Source organism: Ranitomeya variabilis, chromosome 2, assembly GCF_051348905.1.
Source record: "Ranitomeya variabilis isolate aRanVar5 chromosome 2, aRanVar5.hap1, whole genome shotgun sequence".
Taxonomy (NCBI): Eukaryota; Metazoa; Chordata; class Amphibia; order Anura; family Dendrobatidae; genus Ranitomeya; species Ranitomeya variabilis.
In genome coordinates this window covers 84920557-84937862 of record NC_135233.1, presented here as the reverse complement: position 1 = coordinate 84937862, position 17306 = coordinate 84920557, and the positions used below count along the sequence as shown (strand labels likewise).

General features: G+C 40.2%; 1 protein-coding gene across 9 annotated transcripts in view; it reads left to right on the top strand.

Annotated features, from left to right (window-relative positions):
• The window catches only part of PLCB4 (phospholipase C beta 4), a 329182-nt gene that overhangs the window by 196784 nt on the left and 115092 nt on the right, over positions 1-17306 (top strand). For all 9 annotated transcript variants that reach the window (XM_077282633.1, XM_077282628.1, XM_077282632.1 and 6 more), the window contains 4 exons: positions 5163-5216; positions 8997-9078; positions 12287-12387; positions 14362-14419. In XM_077282633.1, coding sequence (XP_077138748.1) covers positions 5163-5216; positions 8997-9078; positions 12287-12387; positions 14362-14419 — 295 coding nt within the window. The remainder of the gene's footprint in view (positions 1-5162; positions 5217-8996; positions 9079-12286; positions 12388-14361; positions 14420-17306) is intronic.

Genomic DNA, 17306 nt, shown 5'->3' with positions numbered 1-17306 from the left:
CTGACTTTTTAAGTTAAAACGATCAAATACAAAAATAAAGAGCATTTTTGATTGGCACCCAATTCATGAACCACTGCTCCATTTTAGTGCAAAAAACATAGGCAAATACCACTAGACAAAAAAAAAGAAAATTGACCTCAATAAATTGGAAATTATGAATCGGGCCTCTGTGTTGTGCTGTTCTTGCTGGAAATGTATGCTGAAATTGATAACTAAGCATTACTATTTGCTATGTCAAAGGGGTTGACTGTGTAATTTACACTGACAGCGTCAGTGTGTGTAAGGGCCCATCCTGCAGACAAGAATCGTGACATCCAGTAGTTTATTGATGCATTTCCAGGAGGGGTGACAGAGGAAAATAATGCAGAGTTTTAATGAGTTGAAGAGGTATTCCCATCTCCAAAACCCTACCCCAATATGTAGTAGGTGTAATAATATTAGCAAACACCTCCAATTAAAATGTAGTGTAGTTCTTCTGATTCGCTATATCTCTTTCCTCTTGTGCAGGCATTGCAGTAGCTTAGGTATCAATGGTTACGACAACTAGCATCTAGATATCTAATTATATGAGTTGACGTAACTATGGATACCTAAGCTACTGCAATGCCCTGTACATGGGGTAAGTGAGATAGTGAATCAGAAGGACTACACTACATTTCTAATTGGAGGTATTTGTTACTATTATTTTTTTGTTACACCTACTTCATATTGAGATAGGATTTGGGAGGTTAGAATACCCCTTTAATGCAGAGTTCAAAATTATTTAATGGGGAATGCAAACATAACTGTTTGTAAGTTCATGAGTTAATGTATTTGTTTTAATGTTTACTTGATGTATTTATCTGTGTGTACATAATAATATCATGGACATATGCACTATATACACTGCTCAAAAAAATAAATGGAACACTTAAACAACAGAATATAACTCCAAGTAAATCAAACTTCTGTGAAATCAAACTGCCCACTTAGGAAGCAACATGACAATCAATTTCACATGCTGTTGTGCAAATGGAATAGACAACAGATGGAAATTATTGGCAATTATCAACACACCCTCAATAAAGGAGTGGTTCTGCAGGTGGGGACCACAGACCACATCTCAGTACCAATGCTTTCTGGCTGATGTTTTGATCACTTTTGAAAGTTGGTTGTGCTTTCACACTCGTGGTAGCATGAGACGGACTCTACAACCCACACAAGTGGCTCAGGTAGTGCAGCTCATCCAGGATGGCACATCAATGCAAGCTGTGGCAAGAAGGTTTGCTGTGTCTGTCAGCATAGTGTCCTGAGGCTGGAGGAGCTTCCAGGAGACAGGCCAGTACACCAGGAGACGTGGAGGGGGCCGTAGGAGGGCAACAACCCAGAAGCAGGACCGCTACCTCAGCCTTTGCGCAAGGAGGAGCAGGAGGAGTACTACCAGAGCCCTGCAAAATGACCTCCAGCAGGCCACAAATGTGCATGTGTCTGCACAAAGGGTTAGAATCCGACTCCATGAGGCTGGTCTGAGTGCCCGACGTCCACAGATGGGGGTTGTGCTCACAGCCCAACACCATGCAGGACGCTTGGCATTTGCCACAGAACACCAGGATTGGCAAATTCACCACTGGCGCCCTGTGCTCTTCACAGATGAAAGCAGGTTCACACTGAGCACATGTGACAGACGTGACAGAGTCTGGAGATGCCGGGGAGTGCGATCTGCTGCCTGCAACATCCTTCAGCATGACCGGTTTGGCAGTGGATCAGTAATGGTGTGGGGTGGCAGTTCTTTGGAGGGCCGCACAGCCCTCCATGTGCTCGCCAGAGGTAGCCTGACTGCCATTAGGTACCAAAATGAGATCAGACCCCTTGTGAGACCATATCCTGGTGCGGTTGGCCCTGGGTTCCTCCTAATTTAGGACAATGCCAGACCTCATGTGGCTGGAGTGTGTCAGCAGGTCCTGCAAGATGAAGGCATTGAAGCTATGGACTGGCCCACCCATTCCCCAGACCTGAATCCGATTGAACACATCTGGGACATCATGTCTCGCACCATCCACCAACGTCACGTTACACCTCAGACTGTCCAGGAGTTGGATGCTTTATTCCACGTCTGGGAGGAGATCCCTCATGAGGCCATCCACTGCCACATCAGGAGCATGCCCAGGCATTGTAGGGAGGTCGTACAGGCACGTGGAGGCCACACACACACTACTGAGCATCATTTCCTTGTCTTGAGGCATTTCCGCTAAAGTTGGATCAGCCTGTAACTTCATTTTCCACTTTGATTTTGAGCATCATTCCAACTCCAGACCTCCGTGGGATATTAGTTGTGATTTACGTTGATCATTTTTTAAGTTTTATTGTTTTCAACACATTCCACTATATTTCATTCAATGATATCTAGGATGTGGGATTTTAGTGTTCCCTTTATATTTTTGAGCAGTATTTTGAGGCTCTGGATTAGTAACTCTTCTTGTGATCCATTGTACATGGTGTTTTCTAAGCCGTTAGATTAGTCCCCTGCTGCCTTCGCTTCCACACCGATAGGTGAGCAGAGTTGGTGACTTCACGTCTACTGACCCCTGCCGAACACACCAGAAGCCTGGCATGTGTCTGTAGATGTGATATCACTGTCCCCGCTCACCTTGCCATGTGCTGCATCACGATAAACATATTAATGTAGCCAAGGGTTTAATGTAACACTTTATTGCAAATATAATGTACTGAAGATAAAAACAAACCATGGAAGACTCTGTTCACACTTTATGGACTAATATTGTAAATACTGATAAATGTTATTATTTCCGGAAGAAAACAAGTATATTGACATATATACAATACTGCCAAAGTATTGCCATTGTCTAGCACAGTCTTAAATGTGCAGTAAATATCAGAAATGGTGAGAAAATGGCTCAAGCGACATGCAGTAATAGATTTATAGACACAGATCCATCGATTCAAACCTATCACAGAACAGGTTAATCCAGAGAAATTAAAATCCCATGAGGCACATGCTAATTGTCCCATGTTAGGAGAAAATTCTTTCCTCACTGCATATATGGCAATAAGACAAATTTCCTGTATCAACATCCCTTCTTAAAGTTTAGTACACATAACCTGTGTTATTATATTTATCAATAAAGGCATATAGGGCCACCTTGAACTTGTTCAGTAAAGCGACCATCAAAACATTAGTTGACTGAAGGATCCTTAATCTCCCTGATCGTATAGTAAAGAATCCGCAGTCTCACTGCTCATACAATAAAGAATCCATAGTCTCACTACTTGTACAGTAGATAATCCTTAATTTCACTGATCATACAGTAAAGATTCCATAGTCTCACTCATCGTACAGTAAATAATCCATAATCTCCTGCTTATACAGTAAAGAATCCATAGTATCATTGATGTACAGTAAATAAATAGTCTCACTCCTCATACAGCAAAGAATCCATAATCTCATTGATCATGCAGTAAATAATCCATAATCTCACTGATTGTACAGTAAAGAATCCATAGTCTCACGGATCATACAGTAGAGAATCCATACCCTGACTGATCGTACAGTAAAGAATCCATAATCTCATTGATCATACAGTAAGGAATCCATAGTCTCACTAATCGTACAGTAAAGAATCCATAGTCTCACGGATCATACAGTAAAGAATCCATAGTCTCACTGATCGTACAGTGAAGAATCCATAGTCTCACTGATTGTACAGTAAAGAATCCTTAGTCTCACTGATCGTACAGTAAAGAATCCATAGTCTCACTGATCGTACAGTAAAGAATCCATAGTCTCACTGATCGTACAGTAAAGAATCCATAGTCTCACTGATCGTACAGTAAAGAATCCATAGTCTCACTGATCGTACAGTAAAGAATCCATAGTCTCACTGATCGTACAGTAAAAATGCAACTTTGTTATGTTTACTGTTTAGGTGTATGCAAATTTAAAAATTTTATTTAGATTTATAGAGAGTGCTCCAAAAGATAACTAGTGATGAGCAAACGTGCTCTGATAAGGTGTTATCTGAGCATGCTTGTGTGCTAACCGAGTGTCTTCGGTGTGCTCAAATAATATGTTCGAGTCCCCGCAGCTGCATGTCTCAAGGCTGTTCGACAGCTACAACACATACAGGGTTAAGCTGTTTGTTAGGCATTCCCTGCATGTGTTGTGACTCAAACCGCCGTGAGACATGCAGCCGCGGGGACTAGAACATGGTATTCAAGCACGCCGAAGTCACTTAGTTAGCACACGAGCATGGTCGGATAACCTTATCAGAGCATGTTCCCTCATCACTAATGTTAACCCTACACTAATTGTTTTATCCTTGATTTGAGCTTGTTCTCACCAACTTTTACAGCTTCATTCTTTTTTTTTAACTTTTGTATCCATGAATTTGATGGGGCAGTTTTTCATATTTTCGGTCCTTTAGTGGTAAAGATGGACAACATTATGTTTCTTGGAAAAAAATAGTTTTTATATTATTTTTGTCTGGGGGTAACAATCATTTTTTGTGGATAGCGGTATTGCAATAATTAGTAAAAAGATAGAAGCAGTACAAACATGCTATAGTACATGTATATGCTATGTGCAAGCATGTACTCCGGAGGACTTTGGGATGTGAAGCCTATATCCCCATGTACTGCCGCCACTTGGTTTTTTGACTTTAGTGATTTTATTACGGTATATTTTGGGGTTTATAAGATTAACAGAAATCGTCATCAGTTTTGAAAAAAGTTACTCAGTATAAAAGTCTTATAGGGAATAGATATAATTCAAGATGTTTTATATAACAGCAATAAAGAATACTTATAAAAAAAAAAAAAGTTTTTACAAAGTATTCCTATAACTCTCCAAGTGGGGCAATTCTTCAGCCGGCACGTTTCCTGGGATCTCCCCAACTACCCTCCTGTGCCCCGATATGTCACTCTCTCTTAGTAAGCAGAGATCTTACAAATTGTGCGGATTTGAAAAATGAACCATATCAGAAACGTGCTCACAAGTCACTAATTCCTGCGCTACGCCACTTTTTTAAAAAAATAGTGTTTCAGAAAAAGAGTCAGATATTGTGGGCACACAAGTTGGAGGCAGTGAGATATTTGCATTATTTATAGGACATCGATCTACGTTATTTCGACATTACAGATTTCTGACAAATTCTTGTGTATTTCAGCTGGATGAAACTCACATTTCTCACAAACGTAAATGGAAAGATCCCAGTGCGCAGGTAAGGCTCTATGCATGGGCTGTACGTCGTGTTACTACTGTATACAAGTGATGGTGATGTGCTGCGGTCTTGATGATACAGTTTGGTGAATGCGTCACCGGTGCGGTCACTGGGATAGAAGTAATTTGCTCTCATTGCTCGCCCTTTCCGAGAATCACAATTTCAGGGCTGATGCATATGACAGAGCCGTCGTGCTCGGAGCCTGCACTGCAGTTCTCTTGGTCCCTATGGATTCCTGCTACTGATATTTTGGCACTCTATTACAGCAGCATTGTCCCCCAGAGAGTATATATCAGCAGTATGTCGTCTAATGGAACATGACATGATTTGAGCAATGATTTTAAAGGCATGTGGAGGTGCAGTACAGGCCAATGTCTGTGGGTGACGTATTAGAGCTTGACTCATACAGATATGTACATGAGGCTTAAAGGGGTTGTTCACTTTTGGGAAGAATTTTTGTTTTCTTATTTAAATACATGCAATTGTTGCGAGAAAATAATTTTTGCAACTGGGTTTAATTAAAAATGTAGTACCGTTTGCTTTATATAGCCTCTTTGTTGCACTGTCTATTGCTGGATCAGGAATAAGTTTACTGTGAATCTTTCAGTTAGCTCGCTAGGATGGTCTAACAGGTAGAGATGGGCGGACCCCGGGATGTTCGGGTGCAGTGGGTTTGGCTGAACAGTTAAAAAAAGTTCAGATTCAGGTACTAGAACAATACTCAAACACAAACCTCATTCACTTGTATGGGGGCCCGAACATCCAGTGTTTGCCGCGCTGTCGTGTGCATGACAGTGCGGCAAACGCTGCTTCTGATCACAATGCTCATAATGGCCGGCGGCTCTCCCAACTCGAGCGTGACAGTATGAATTTCTATCAGGCTGTCACACTCGAGTGAGGAGACCCGCCGGCCAGTCCGGGCATTGCAGTGCTATCATCGTCTGTGTGGTATGTCGCACTGCGCCATTTTTCGGAGATGATCTTAGCTGATTTATGACTACAGACCATATCAAAGTTTCGTGTACAGAGACACAAAGAACTCAATGCAAATTTTTTAATGAAACCCAACGTGGATCTTTTTTTTTTTTCCTGCACTTTATCTTTATCTTGCAGGGAAATGGCTGTTTCACCTACATAACCCCTGGGTGGTTGTGAGGGAAAACAGTGTAAGCCCACAGTGGCGCCGGGCTGCCCGTTGTAAAGCCGCCTCGTGTATATCAAACACCTGACATCACTTATTCTTGCCTTACCGTGTAGCTTTGGGCATCAAATAATAACATGAAATTCTGCAGAAAATTTCACATTTCCTATTGTTGACTCGCAAATCTACACCAATTTGTTGCTTTAACTCTGGAGAAGCTGAGTTAAAAAAAGGACAAATGATAAATTTACCCCATAAAATATTCCAATTACAGATTAGTATAGTTGGTGGTAATCAATTTGCAGGACCCAGTCCATTATTTTGGTTTAGTCTTCTACATTGTTAATGGCGCAGTCAATGAATCGTACTGAGATTGGACTGTAATGCCCGGACTGGCCGGCGGCTCTCCTGACCCAAGCGTGGCAGCCTCATGTATTTCTATGTATTTCTATGTAGCTGTCACACTTGGGTCGGGAGAGCTGCCGGCCAGTCCGAGCATTACAGTCTGATCTCGGTCTGATTTTTAAGGCCGTCTGACTGTGCACGAGCCGTGAGATCTGGAACACTAAGTGGATCTCCGGGGTTCTGTCGATCAGCCACAGATTCCTGACGTGGGTGATACATCGGTTCCGGTGAATTACTTTGCACCAACTCCACTGTTTAGTTGTTACAAATTACTGTCCGGTCACTTGTCGAAGTTACAAATCTCATGGTTAACAATGTAAAAGACCAAATCAGAGCAGTAATGCAAAACAATGGAAAATAATTGTATGTATACAGTATATGTGTACAGGGTGGGCCATTTATATGGATACACCTGGGTGGGCCATTTATAAAGTCGCATCCAAAATGGCCAACTTCAAAATGGCTGCCATGGTCACCACCCATCTTGAAGAGTTTTCCCCCTCCCATATACTAATGTGCCACAAACAGGAAGTTGATATCACAAACCATTTTATTTAGGTGTATCCATATAGATGGCCCACCCTGTAGATTGATCATGGTTCATTGCCCACTGCTGTGAATTCTTTGCTCGTCTGTTACTTAAAATTCATGTATAGGATAGAACATATATCTAGAAGTCGGGGTAATCCCGATATGTTGGGATGTGACTTTTTGGCTCGGGGTTGACTACAGTAGAACCTCGCATTACACAAGTCTGAGATCCAGGTATTGTGTGGGGGCTGCAGACCTGACAGAGCTGTTGGTTCTGGGTCATTTCCTTGACAGGCAGCTTCTCAGAAAAACACAATCCTGAGCGCCGACGTCCTCTTATGACTCAATCCTGGACTAAATACCCAGTCAGTGCTCATCGGTTCTTGGTATTTACTGCGGAAAGGAATTGAGGAAATTGCCCAAGTCGGCCATTTATGGATGAATGTTTAGCACAGCACAGTGGAACATTTGTGTCTACTTATCTAATCTAAGTATAATAATACTATAAAATACTACAATAGATTCATTTTCTCAGCCTCCCATATAAGGGGTTGTCTGATGGTCATTCTTCAGCACCGCCCCACTTCCCAGCCTCCCAGGGTCCTGCTTGCCAAAGACAGTGAACCCCTGTTGATTGACATTTTGGGCCAATGACATCAGTGTGCCGCTGGCCTGAAGATTTGGTGCATGGGGAGTGAAGCTGGCCAGGTCCAGAAATCCAGCAGCGCTTACAAGCTTTACACCAAACTGCTTGTAAGCGCTGCACTCCTTGCGTAAGAGACTGGCCACTGCTGTTACCGGTAACCCAGGCAACAAGTAGTAAACAATAATATTAAAAATCATTCTGCTTTTAAGAACAGAGAGGATTTTTAATAATAATAATAATAATAATAATAATAAGTAAGCTGCAGTTTTACCAATTTATGATGTTGAGAAAACCCCTTTTATTCCCACATTATTATGGAATTTGAAGATGATATTGCAGATCACGGTCCATGCTGGTAATATTGGGTTTCGCTCACATGTAGCGCTGTGGATTCAGCCTAATTGTGCACTGTGACATTAAAGGGAACCTGTCAGCAGAAAAAGACTGTTCATACTCGGTGCACTGCAAGGCCTCATTCAGACGTCCAATTTTTCCACATGCGAGAAAAAAGGAACATTTTTTTTAATCAGAGTTTGGTCTTTGTGTCATCAATTTTTCTCATACGTAGATAAAAAGAAAAAAAAAGTTTCTCCACCTTCACCTATATGATAGTCTGTGAAAATCTGACTGCACTCAGATGCTATACGTAGCGCAGTATTCAGAGAACTGGTAGATCTGCAGCAGAGAAACCAGTGATTTTATCAAAATAGCAGCAACTTGTAAAGTAGTTGATAGATCGCTGGAATCATGGTCTCTGCCCCGACATCATGCTGTTCTCAGATGGGGTAGGGACAACTTGGTGACAGATTCCCTTTCGATTTATCAAGCAGACATTGTAATGTAAGTCCTTCACACTGTCATTTTCCAAGAAACTCTTCTTTGTATGCATGATAATAACGTAAGGAACATGCTTGTTTTTTGCCAATTATCATCAGCGGGCGCTCCACATCTCTTGATCCACTCTTAAGCCTGGTATGATTGATGTTATTATGGACTTTTTGATACTCTTTAGATAAATGATGAATATTGCCCATCTGCATGTTCCTTTATTTTACAGTATTACAAGAACATTTGCATCTGGAAAAACAGAAAAAGTGATCTTTCAAGTTCTTAAAGAATTAGGTCTTCCAAGTGGAAAGGTATTTATTTCATTGTATTGCTTTTCTTTGGCCTTGAACTCAAATGCACAACCCCAGTGTTAACATTATTTTAATATATTTATTTATTTTTCATCCAAGTACTTCTGAGTTTAAGGTTTTTTTTTTAATTTCTGTCATATTTAGACGATGATCCAGAGTCTAAGTACTTACCACTCAGATATTGGTTGAGCAAAGGGTGGCCACTTGTGGAGGCGGAGCTGTTCACTACTTGCCACGTTCTCTGTTTACAATGCGCACTGACAGTGCACTCTCTTGCCGACTCATCACTTCTCATCAGAGTCGACGAGGGAGCGCACTGTCACTGTGCATTAAAATTAATATTGCACAGTGACAAGATACTACTGAGCATACATCAGAATTGGCAACCGGCACATGCTCAGTGGAGCAGGGACTAGCCCAGTCCCATAAACGGACGTCACTGATGACGCTTCGCTTCAAGGTATGATCAGAGGCTGCGGTCACTGCTTTCCCCTGATGACGGATGGCATGAGAATCCCAGCAAGCACTGGGTGACCTCAAAGTGTCATCAAACAGGAAGTAAAAAGAAGAAAAGCAGTCCAATAGAGTAGTGAGGGAATGATAAGGAATTTTTAATTAATGCACTGTATATTATGAATGAGATTGGAGTATGACATTAAATAGACAGACATTTAGGATTAAAATTAATGTTACTTTCAGACCACCCCTTGAAGATTTAGAAAATGTGAAGACCGGCGGGCCTATGTGAGACCTTTTCGGCCCGCTCTTGGGGCCATCCAGAAATGCATTCTAAACAGCAAGGAATGTGGTTGACTCAGCCAAATGGGGATTATCAGCAAATATGTCAATTGGAACTGCTAGCTGTGCAGAAATGTCAGTTTTAGTAAATCCTTATGTATTCGTATTCACTTTTTTGCTTAGAACTCTTGTTTGTCTCGTTCCTGTGTTATTCCTAATAGAAATGTGCCAGTTAGGGTTGTGTTGCCATATACTCTGTGCAGCCAGTGCTGCAAGTCTCAAGCAGTGTAGGGACACACCCCTATGTACAAGAGAAGGTTAACACCCATTTGTCAGTTTATTGATACATTTGGGAACCGCACATTGCAGAGTTATAGAATAATTATTATATTACGGGTTATTTACTAATACAGACAAGTCAGGAGTGTTATCAGGTCCTCTGTACACACTGGAGGATGTAATTTGTGAAAAGTTTAGAAAACTTTCCTGCATTTAATCAATTTTCTTACCAAAATGAAGATCATAATTTATTAGATATAAGTAGAAAAACTTTACCAAAAGAAAGGTCTCCCTATTTTTCTGGAGTCTTTGTATATGTGCCGATTTTATTTTATTTGTGTGTATAAAATATTGAGTGTCTTCCAAGTTGAAAGCACCGTAAGAATAGACCGGTCACTTCTTTTAATCGCTTTGTGAAATTGAAGCTGTTAAAAAAAAGCTGAAAGAGACTGGATATATGAAGAGTAAGTTGTTTTTACATGTTCATGCTTTTATGTGTTTATTTAGCATTTTTTCAGGTAGGTTACAAAGTGCAATCGCTTGAACAATATGTTATATGCAAATACCCTTAAAAAGTTATTTTGCTTGTATAGGACTGTCTTTAAATTTGTAAACACACTCCTAATATTAAAGGAGTTCTAAGAGGTAAATTAGATTGGTCTTAAAATGTAAAATTGTTGTATTTACCCTTTAATTCTGTTACAAGTTCTCTGTGTTTGCAAATGTTATGCAATGAAATGACTCCAATTTGCTTCCATGACTACATGATCACTATGGAAGCAGAAAGGACATGGGATGATGGCTAGCAACACGAAAAGGGATAAACATTAGTTGGCAGCAAGAAAGGAAGGAAATGAATTACAAAAGAATTCTCATTTGTCTTGGTGACTTCAAATGTATCGGTTGTTGGGTCTGTGACCATCATCTCTAGGACAAAGATATGTGTCCGTTTGATTACCCAGCTTTTTCACCGCCCTCCCTTATTTAATATGAGCTTAGATTGGAAATTTAAAGGCTGTGTACACCTTGGCTCAAAAATATATTTATTGTTTATTTGATAAATGCAAAGTGCATTGACCTTTTTCCATTTTGCTGCTGCAGAGTGGCTACAAATCCTTTAGCAGGATCCTTGGTTTTACGAAAAAGTTTCAAGTCTTTTAGTGCTCCTCGCTCTTTCTGCTCTCGCTCAGTTCTCTCGATGTTACACATAGCAAGATTGAAAAGGTTGTGCACATATCTGTAGTTGAGAGGAGAGAAAGTAACTCAGGGAGGGTATAGACTAAAGGTAATAGGTGAGGAGGAAAGCACATGGAGAGAAAACAAGTAAAGAATAAGAGCTAAGATGGTACATGATAGCAAGTGAAGTCAGCAGCACCCTGAAGACACAGACCTCCTATCCAGAATTACACCATAACAAAATCTAAAACTTGGATCCAGCGGAAAACTCTACATCATGGGGTCTAAAAATATATTAAGGAATGGGGATTGCAGCTTTAAACTATACCTGAATGATTACTCCAATCTTAGCAAGTTATTACAAGTGTAATATTTAGCAACTTCCAGCACTCTCATAGACAAAAAATTAAAAGGTGGCGCGCATGCGTGGCCATCGCTGTACTCTAAGATGATAATTCAGAGTCCTTTTCTCAGAGTAACTGAGGATCCCTACTGACTAACCCACAGCAACCAGCAAATTATCACCTCTCCGATGGACAGTTGATAGCTTACTAAGATAGGAATAACCATTTTTATCTATGGTCCAAATGCAATCCCACTTCTCCCAGAAAAGCACGAAAACCCTGATCAGAGCCAAATAGGCAAGGAACAGGGTCTAGGTTTTGAGACTCTCACTAGCCCAGTCATTTTTTTAATCCTCCAGCGATCTCAACAATGGTGCTTCACAGCTACGTACTGAATGGAGCGGAGATACAGATGCTCCGCCACAGATAATGAATAGAGTGGAAATCATGCACCCCTTCGCTCCATTGAGGATGAGCCTCTTTTTGGGATAATTGGGGGTTCCAGCAGTCGATCCCCAGTGATCAGCAAATTTTTCCCTATCTTAGATTAGGGGACAACTTTAGTTTTTTTCTTTCATGGTAATAACCCTTTAAATGACTGAAACCTTTGAAAAGTGCATGAAGCATGCATGTGTTTAGTGTATTTAAGGTACGTCGTTTCTACTTTGCAGAACGATGAAATTGAGCCTTCCGCTTTTACATTTGAGAAGTTCTATGAACTTACACAAAAGATTTGCCCCAGAACGGACATCGAAGAGCTCTTTAAAAAAATGTAAGTTGAAGCCTTTAGTTTAGATTTTAGTTTCCTATAAATTTTATGTAACTGATCAATATTATGTAATTTATACATGTACAGATGTTTAATTTGGTTAAATATGTAAATGTTATTAGAGCTTTATAATTGAGACCATTAAATCCAGCATGCTACAGATGTACCTGACACCTGTTTCGGTCTGGCTGTTACTAACTATCTACAGATTAACTGGCTTGATTAGATATTAACAAACTTGTAAACTAATAAAAACACAAAATTAATAGACTATGTTTGCTGAAGCACATTCATGATAATTTTGCTTTAAATGTTTTTTTTTTTAAACCTATAATGAATTTTACTTAAAAGAGAACAACTAGAAAAATTATATTACAGAAAATTATAAAAAATGGCAAAAAAATGCTGATTCCTATTAGAAGAACAAATCTGCTTTAAACAGCACTTCCTTCTAAGGGTGCTTTCACATTGCGCTTATCTTCACGTCCCTGGGTCCCATCGGTGCTTGAAGTCTGACCCCCCTCAAAATGGGATTTGTACGTTTGTGCCATAGACTATAATGGTGCTGGTAGAGCGAGCATGCGTTTTGCATTGCATCATTTTCGGGCGTATACACCTACTGGAGGCAGATACTCAGACATAGTAGACTGTATCAGGGTGTCCACCTCCGTTATGCATATACCCCAGAAAATGATGCACAACAGAGTCACATTCGCTCTGTCAGCACCATTATACCAGTAGTCTATGGCCCGGTCAGTAAATATGTCCGAATCCTGTTTTTTAGGGTGGTTCAGACTAAGCCGGGACCTACAAACGTGAAAATAGGAACTTACTGCAACCCTTCCCTATCCGGTTATCTTTGGTTAAGCACAGGTTAAATAAGTGAGACGGGTTAAGGTGTACTGTCCCTATAATACCCCCAATGTGAAAAACTTAATTAAAAGGGTGTGGCATATGTCTAGTGTAGTAGTTTGATCGGTGGGAGACAAACCTGTTGGACTTCTACACTTATAATAACAAAGGGTCATATGTCTCTTGAGGAGATCTAAGGTAGTACTACCGGCCACCTACTTATCAGGGAATGGTAATAGTCCTCCGTTCTCTGCATAAGGAGATGTCAGGAGCATCACCATGATGTGACCTCTTCATTGTACTAATTGGTGGGCTTTCAGAAGTCTGATCCCCCTTGATTATTCATTGATGACATGTGTTATTGACCTTCATTCTTTCCCTCAGTTCTCCAATAAGAAGGATTGCTATCCTAAGTCATGTGGCAGGGCTTATAAATGGACATTAACTCATTTGTATGGATACCATCACTACGTGACTTCTAGACAACCAACTTACTACTTCTTAGAATAGAGCTGATTTGCATAACTTTTTCCCCATGGAGCGTTGCCTGATCTATAACTCTTACTGTTCTCGATAGGCAGTCCCCACAAAGGGGAAACAGTATCTTTTATACCTCTGTCAAACGTCTCCTACCCAGTTAATTAGTAGACTACTTTGCACTGATGATGGGCAAGAACCCTGAAACAGCTTCCTGTGATGGAGGTCTTTTGGAGAAGACTCTCATCTGACTCAATATCCTAAATTATGTGGCAAGTCCTGACCTATCTTTTTACAACAGTTTGTTAGTGTTGACAAGGAGGTACAGTGCCCCCGAGACTTCTTATAGTATACGAACCCCATCAGAACACTGGCAGAGAAGCTCCTCTCGAAGACGCCAAGTAACTTCTAACTGTCAAACCTTGGCATGGGGATTGTTAGAGATAGTGAGGGATCTTTGTATAGTTTGTCTGGTTGTTCTGTTTTAAGTGCTGTAACAATCCCTGGTTATGCAGGATACACTGTAAAACTAACGGTTTAGCACTTTCTCTCAATGCTGTTACATCAGTGTGTCGTTAGATATTTATATATAAAGCTACATATCTGTGTTCTATGGAAACTTACTTATTCTAATAAATTTCTTTTCAGCAATGGAGACAAATCTGATTATTTAACGGTAGACCAATTAGTGAGCTTTCTAAATGAAGTAAGCTTTTTCATACATTAACTTCTATGAAAGTCTGTCTGCCGTGGCTTGCCTCTTACAACCTACCATTGCATGTGTCATCCAATCAGCCAGCCTGTGTTTCTGATCTGCTGACCTTCCTTCTTTATACTACAAGAGTAGGCAATCCTCTGCATTGTCAGCCATTGCTAAATCACCTCTCCCATTACTGACTGACAATGACGGGAAAGGTAATTTAGCCGCCACCGGTGCGGCTGAAGGGTTGCCTAGCCTTGTTCTGTGTGAAGCTCTAGGTGAAATCGGTAAATTGCTTCCCCATTTTTCCCTTTTGCTTATGTCATGTTTGCTTCCTCAGTGGCTTTGTACTGACTCCATATATGTGCTGATGCGCTCCTCTTGTTGGGTGATTGTTTTTCTGTAGAAATGTTATATTTTTTACTGTTTTTTTGACTGTGTATTTATGCCTCATGCCTCTGTTGTAATGATGCAATCGATTTTCTCCCGCATGTCTGATGAACAGAAATGTGCAATAAAATCTTATTTATTTGTTATAAAGAGGTTCTGTTACAGTGGCACACACTAGGATTTGCTGCAGACTGTGCCTGATGCAGCAGCTTGTCCCCGCGATAAGCCATTCTATGGTAATTGCCCTAAACCATCTATTAGAAGCCTGGAGAAGGTTTATACATAACTGCCGAATACAGATGTTCATTGCCATTCACTTTACTACTATATTTTTTCATATGTCCAGATATTAAACATCCAAAGCGTTGGGTTATATACAATATATACAATAGTGGCCCCTCATTGTGTATTCAGCATCTTAGCATTATTTTGGTCTTTCCTTGCATGTTCACTTGTCTCAACAAATCCTGAAGTGTGTAGCCTGAAATGACCTGTTACCGGTATTTAAAAAAAAAAAAAATCAATGGATGTCTATGCCATGTGTTTCTATATGTAGCCTTGCAATGTTTGGGGTGTGTATTTCAGCATGTTAAAGATTTTACTACCAAGTTATAGTGTTTGTTTAGTGAGAAATTGGACGGAATTCAAGAAATGTTAGAAGGGATACTTCTGTATATTTTTAAGTTATACTGCCTTAAATGATAATTGTCGTTACAACAAATTTTGCATAATTAAAAATAGAAGCAATTGCGGTATATGGAAAGTAATATATCTTATGATAGAAATCTGCTTCTTTCTCCAATTATATATAAGGAGACATTTCTGCCACAACCCGTCCAGTGGCACCGCCTTCATTTAATCTGAAAAAACAACACAAATCCATCTTCAGAGACAACTTATCCAAGCACTCATAGAGATAGCCTACTATCCATAGAGATAGCTACTGGGTCCAACTCGGGACTGTTATACTAAGCCACAAATCAATTCGAACAGCAAAAATAAAATCAAATTGATCTTATCATTATCAATGAATAATAATGATAAAAACATAAAATTGGGAGAATTACATAAAGGAAACCACTAAAGTGCTGTGTAGAATAAATAATGCATGTACAGAAGATTAACTATTTGCAGTCTGCCCATATAATGTATACATTCGGGTTGTCCATGTTCTACTCTGCAATGATGTTCTAAAATGTCACTGCAAAGTAAAGCATCTGCACATGATCGTACAGCTGTGGGGGTGGAGAGCGGGCTGCAAGAGACACCTGAGCTGCCCATAGAAGTGTATTACCATCTCTGCCGTCTCGGTTAGTGTATACACTGCACATAACAAGCACTGTGTATACAGTAAAAGGAAATGCCAACGGTGCTTCCTCCTTCTGACCCAGCGCTCGTGATCGCTACTTGTCGGGAAGGAGCAGGAACTGCTGGATCATAGGAGACCCAGCTCTGCTGGGGCTAATATAACAGCCCAGTTCAGAGGAAAATGGACGAAAAATAAATAAATGTTGAAATACTTAGCATAGGACTTTTATCAACTTATGGGGAGCACAATATGTGAAATTAATAAAAATAAATATATAAATAATAACTAAAAAATAAATAATAAAAACAAAAATTCACCACCAATCCAAATCATAGTTACTAGTGAAGCATGGCAAAACGTGCATCGGGGTATTTCACCACTACAAGGCCTATATTGATGTTCTGACTACTATTTTATATTACTGATTGTTTTCTAAACTTTCCTCTGACTCTTCATGGTGTTTTTCATTAATGGGGTTGCCTCTTATGTCGTATTGGGCAAGAGACGTACAGTACACCATAAAGAGAGGTCCTCCGTTTGGGATCTCCAAAAATCAGCTGGGCATGTCAGGAAAGGGAAACGAGTCAATAAACTGGTCACCCTGGTGGCTTTACAAAAGCAAACATCATCAATAGATGTCCTTTACTTGGAGAGATTGGCTAAAATGTGAGACTCTGATTAACTTTGCACAATATTGTAAAATATGGACAGCCATTCATTTTATTAAGCCTTCCGTAATACCATCCTGGCCACTGCAGGAGATTAGCGCCACTTCAGTTTCCCTCAACATCTGATTTTAATGCAGTTCCATTAGGATTTCTTGCAACAATACCAAATATGTGCGGTTTTAATTTATCTTTAATGGCTCATTTTTAATGGAGGAAAAGGGGGTGATTTGAATGTTTGTGTTTTTTTTATTTTTTCCTATTTTTAAACACTTTTTTTCCTTTTTACTTTATTCGAAGCTACGATCATCTGATCACTTGTACTGTACATAGCAGTGCACTAGCACTTCTATGTATAACATAAATCACAATCTCCTATGCTATACGCTGGATATTGTAATATCAGGCACAGGGGTCATCAGGAGACCCCCAGGCTGTCATGGCAACCCATCAACACCCCATGATCACTTCATAGGCGCGCTGATGGGCTGGTGTAATGACGTGGCCCCCTGCCGGTGCGTAGTGGATG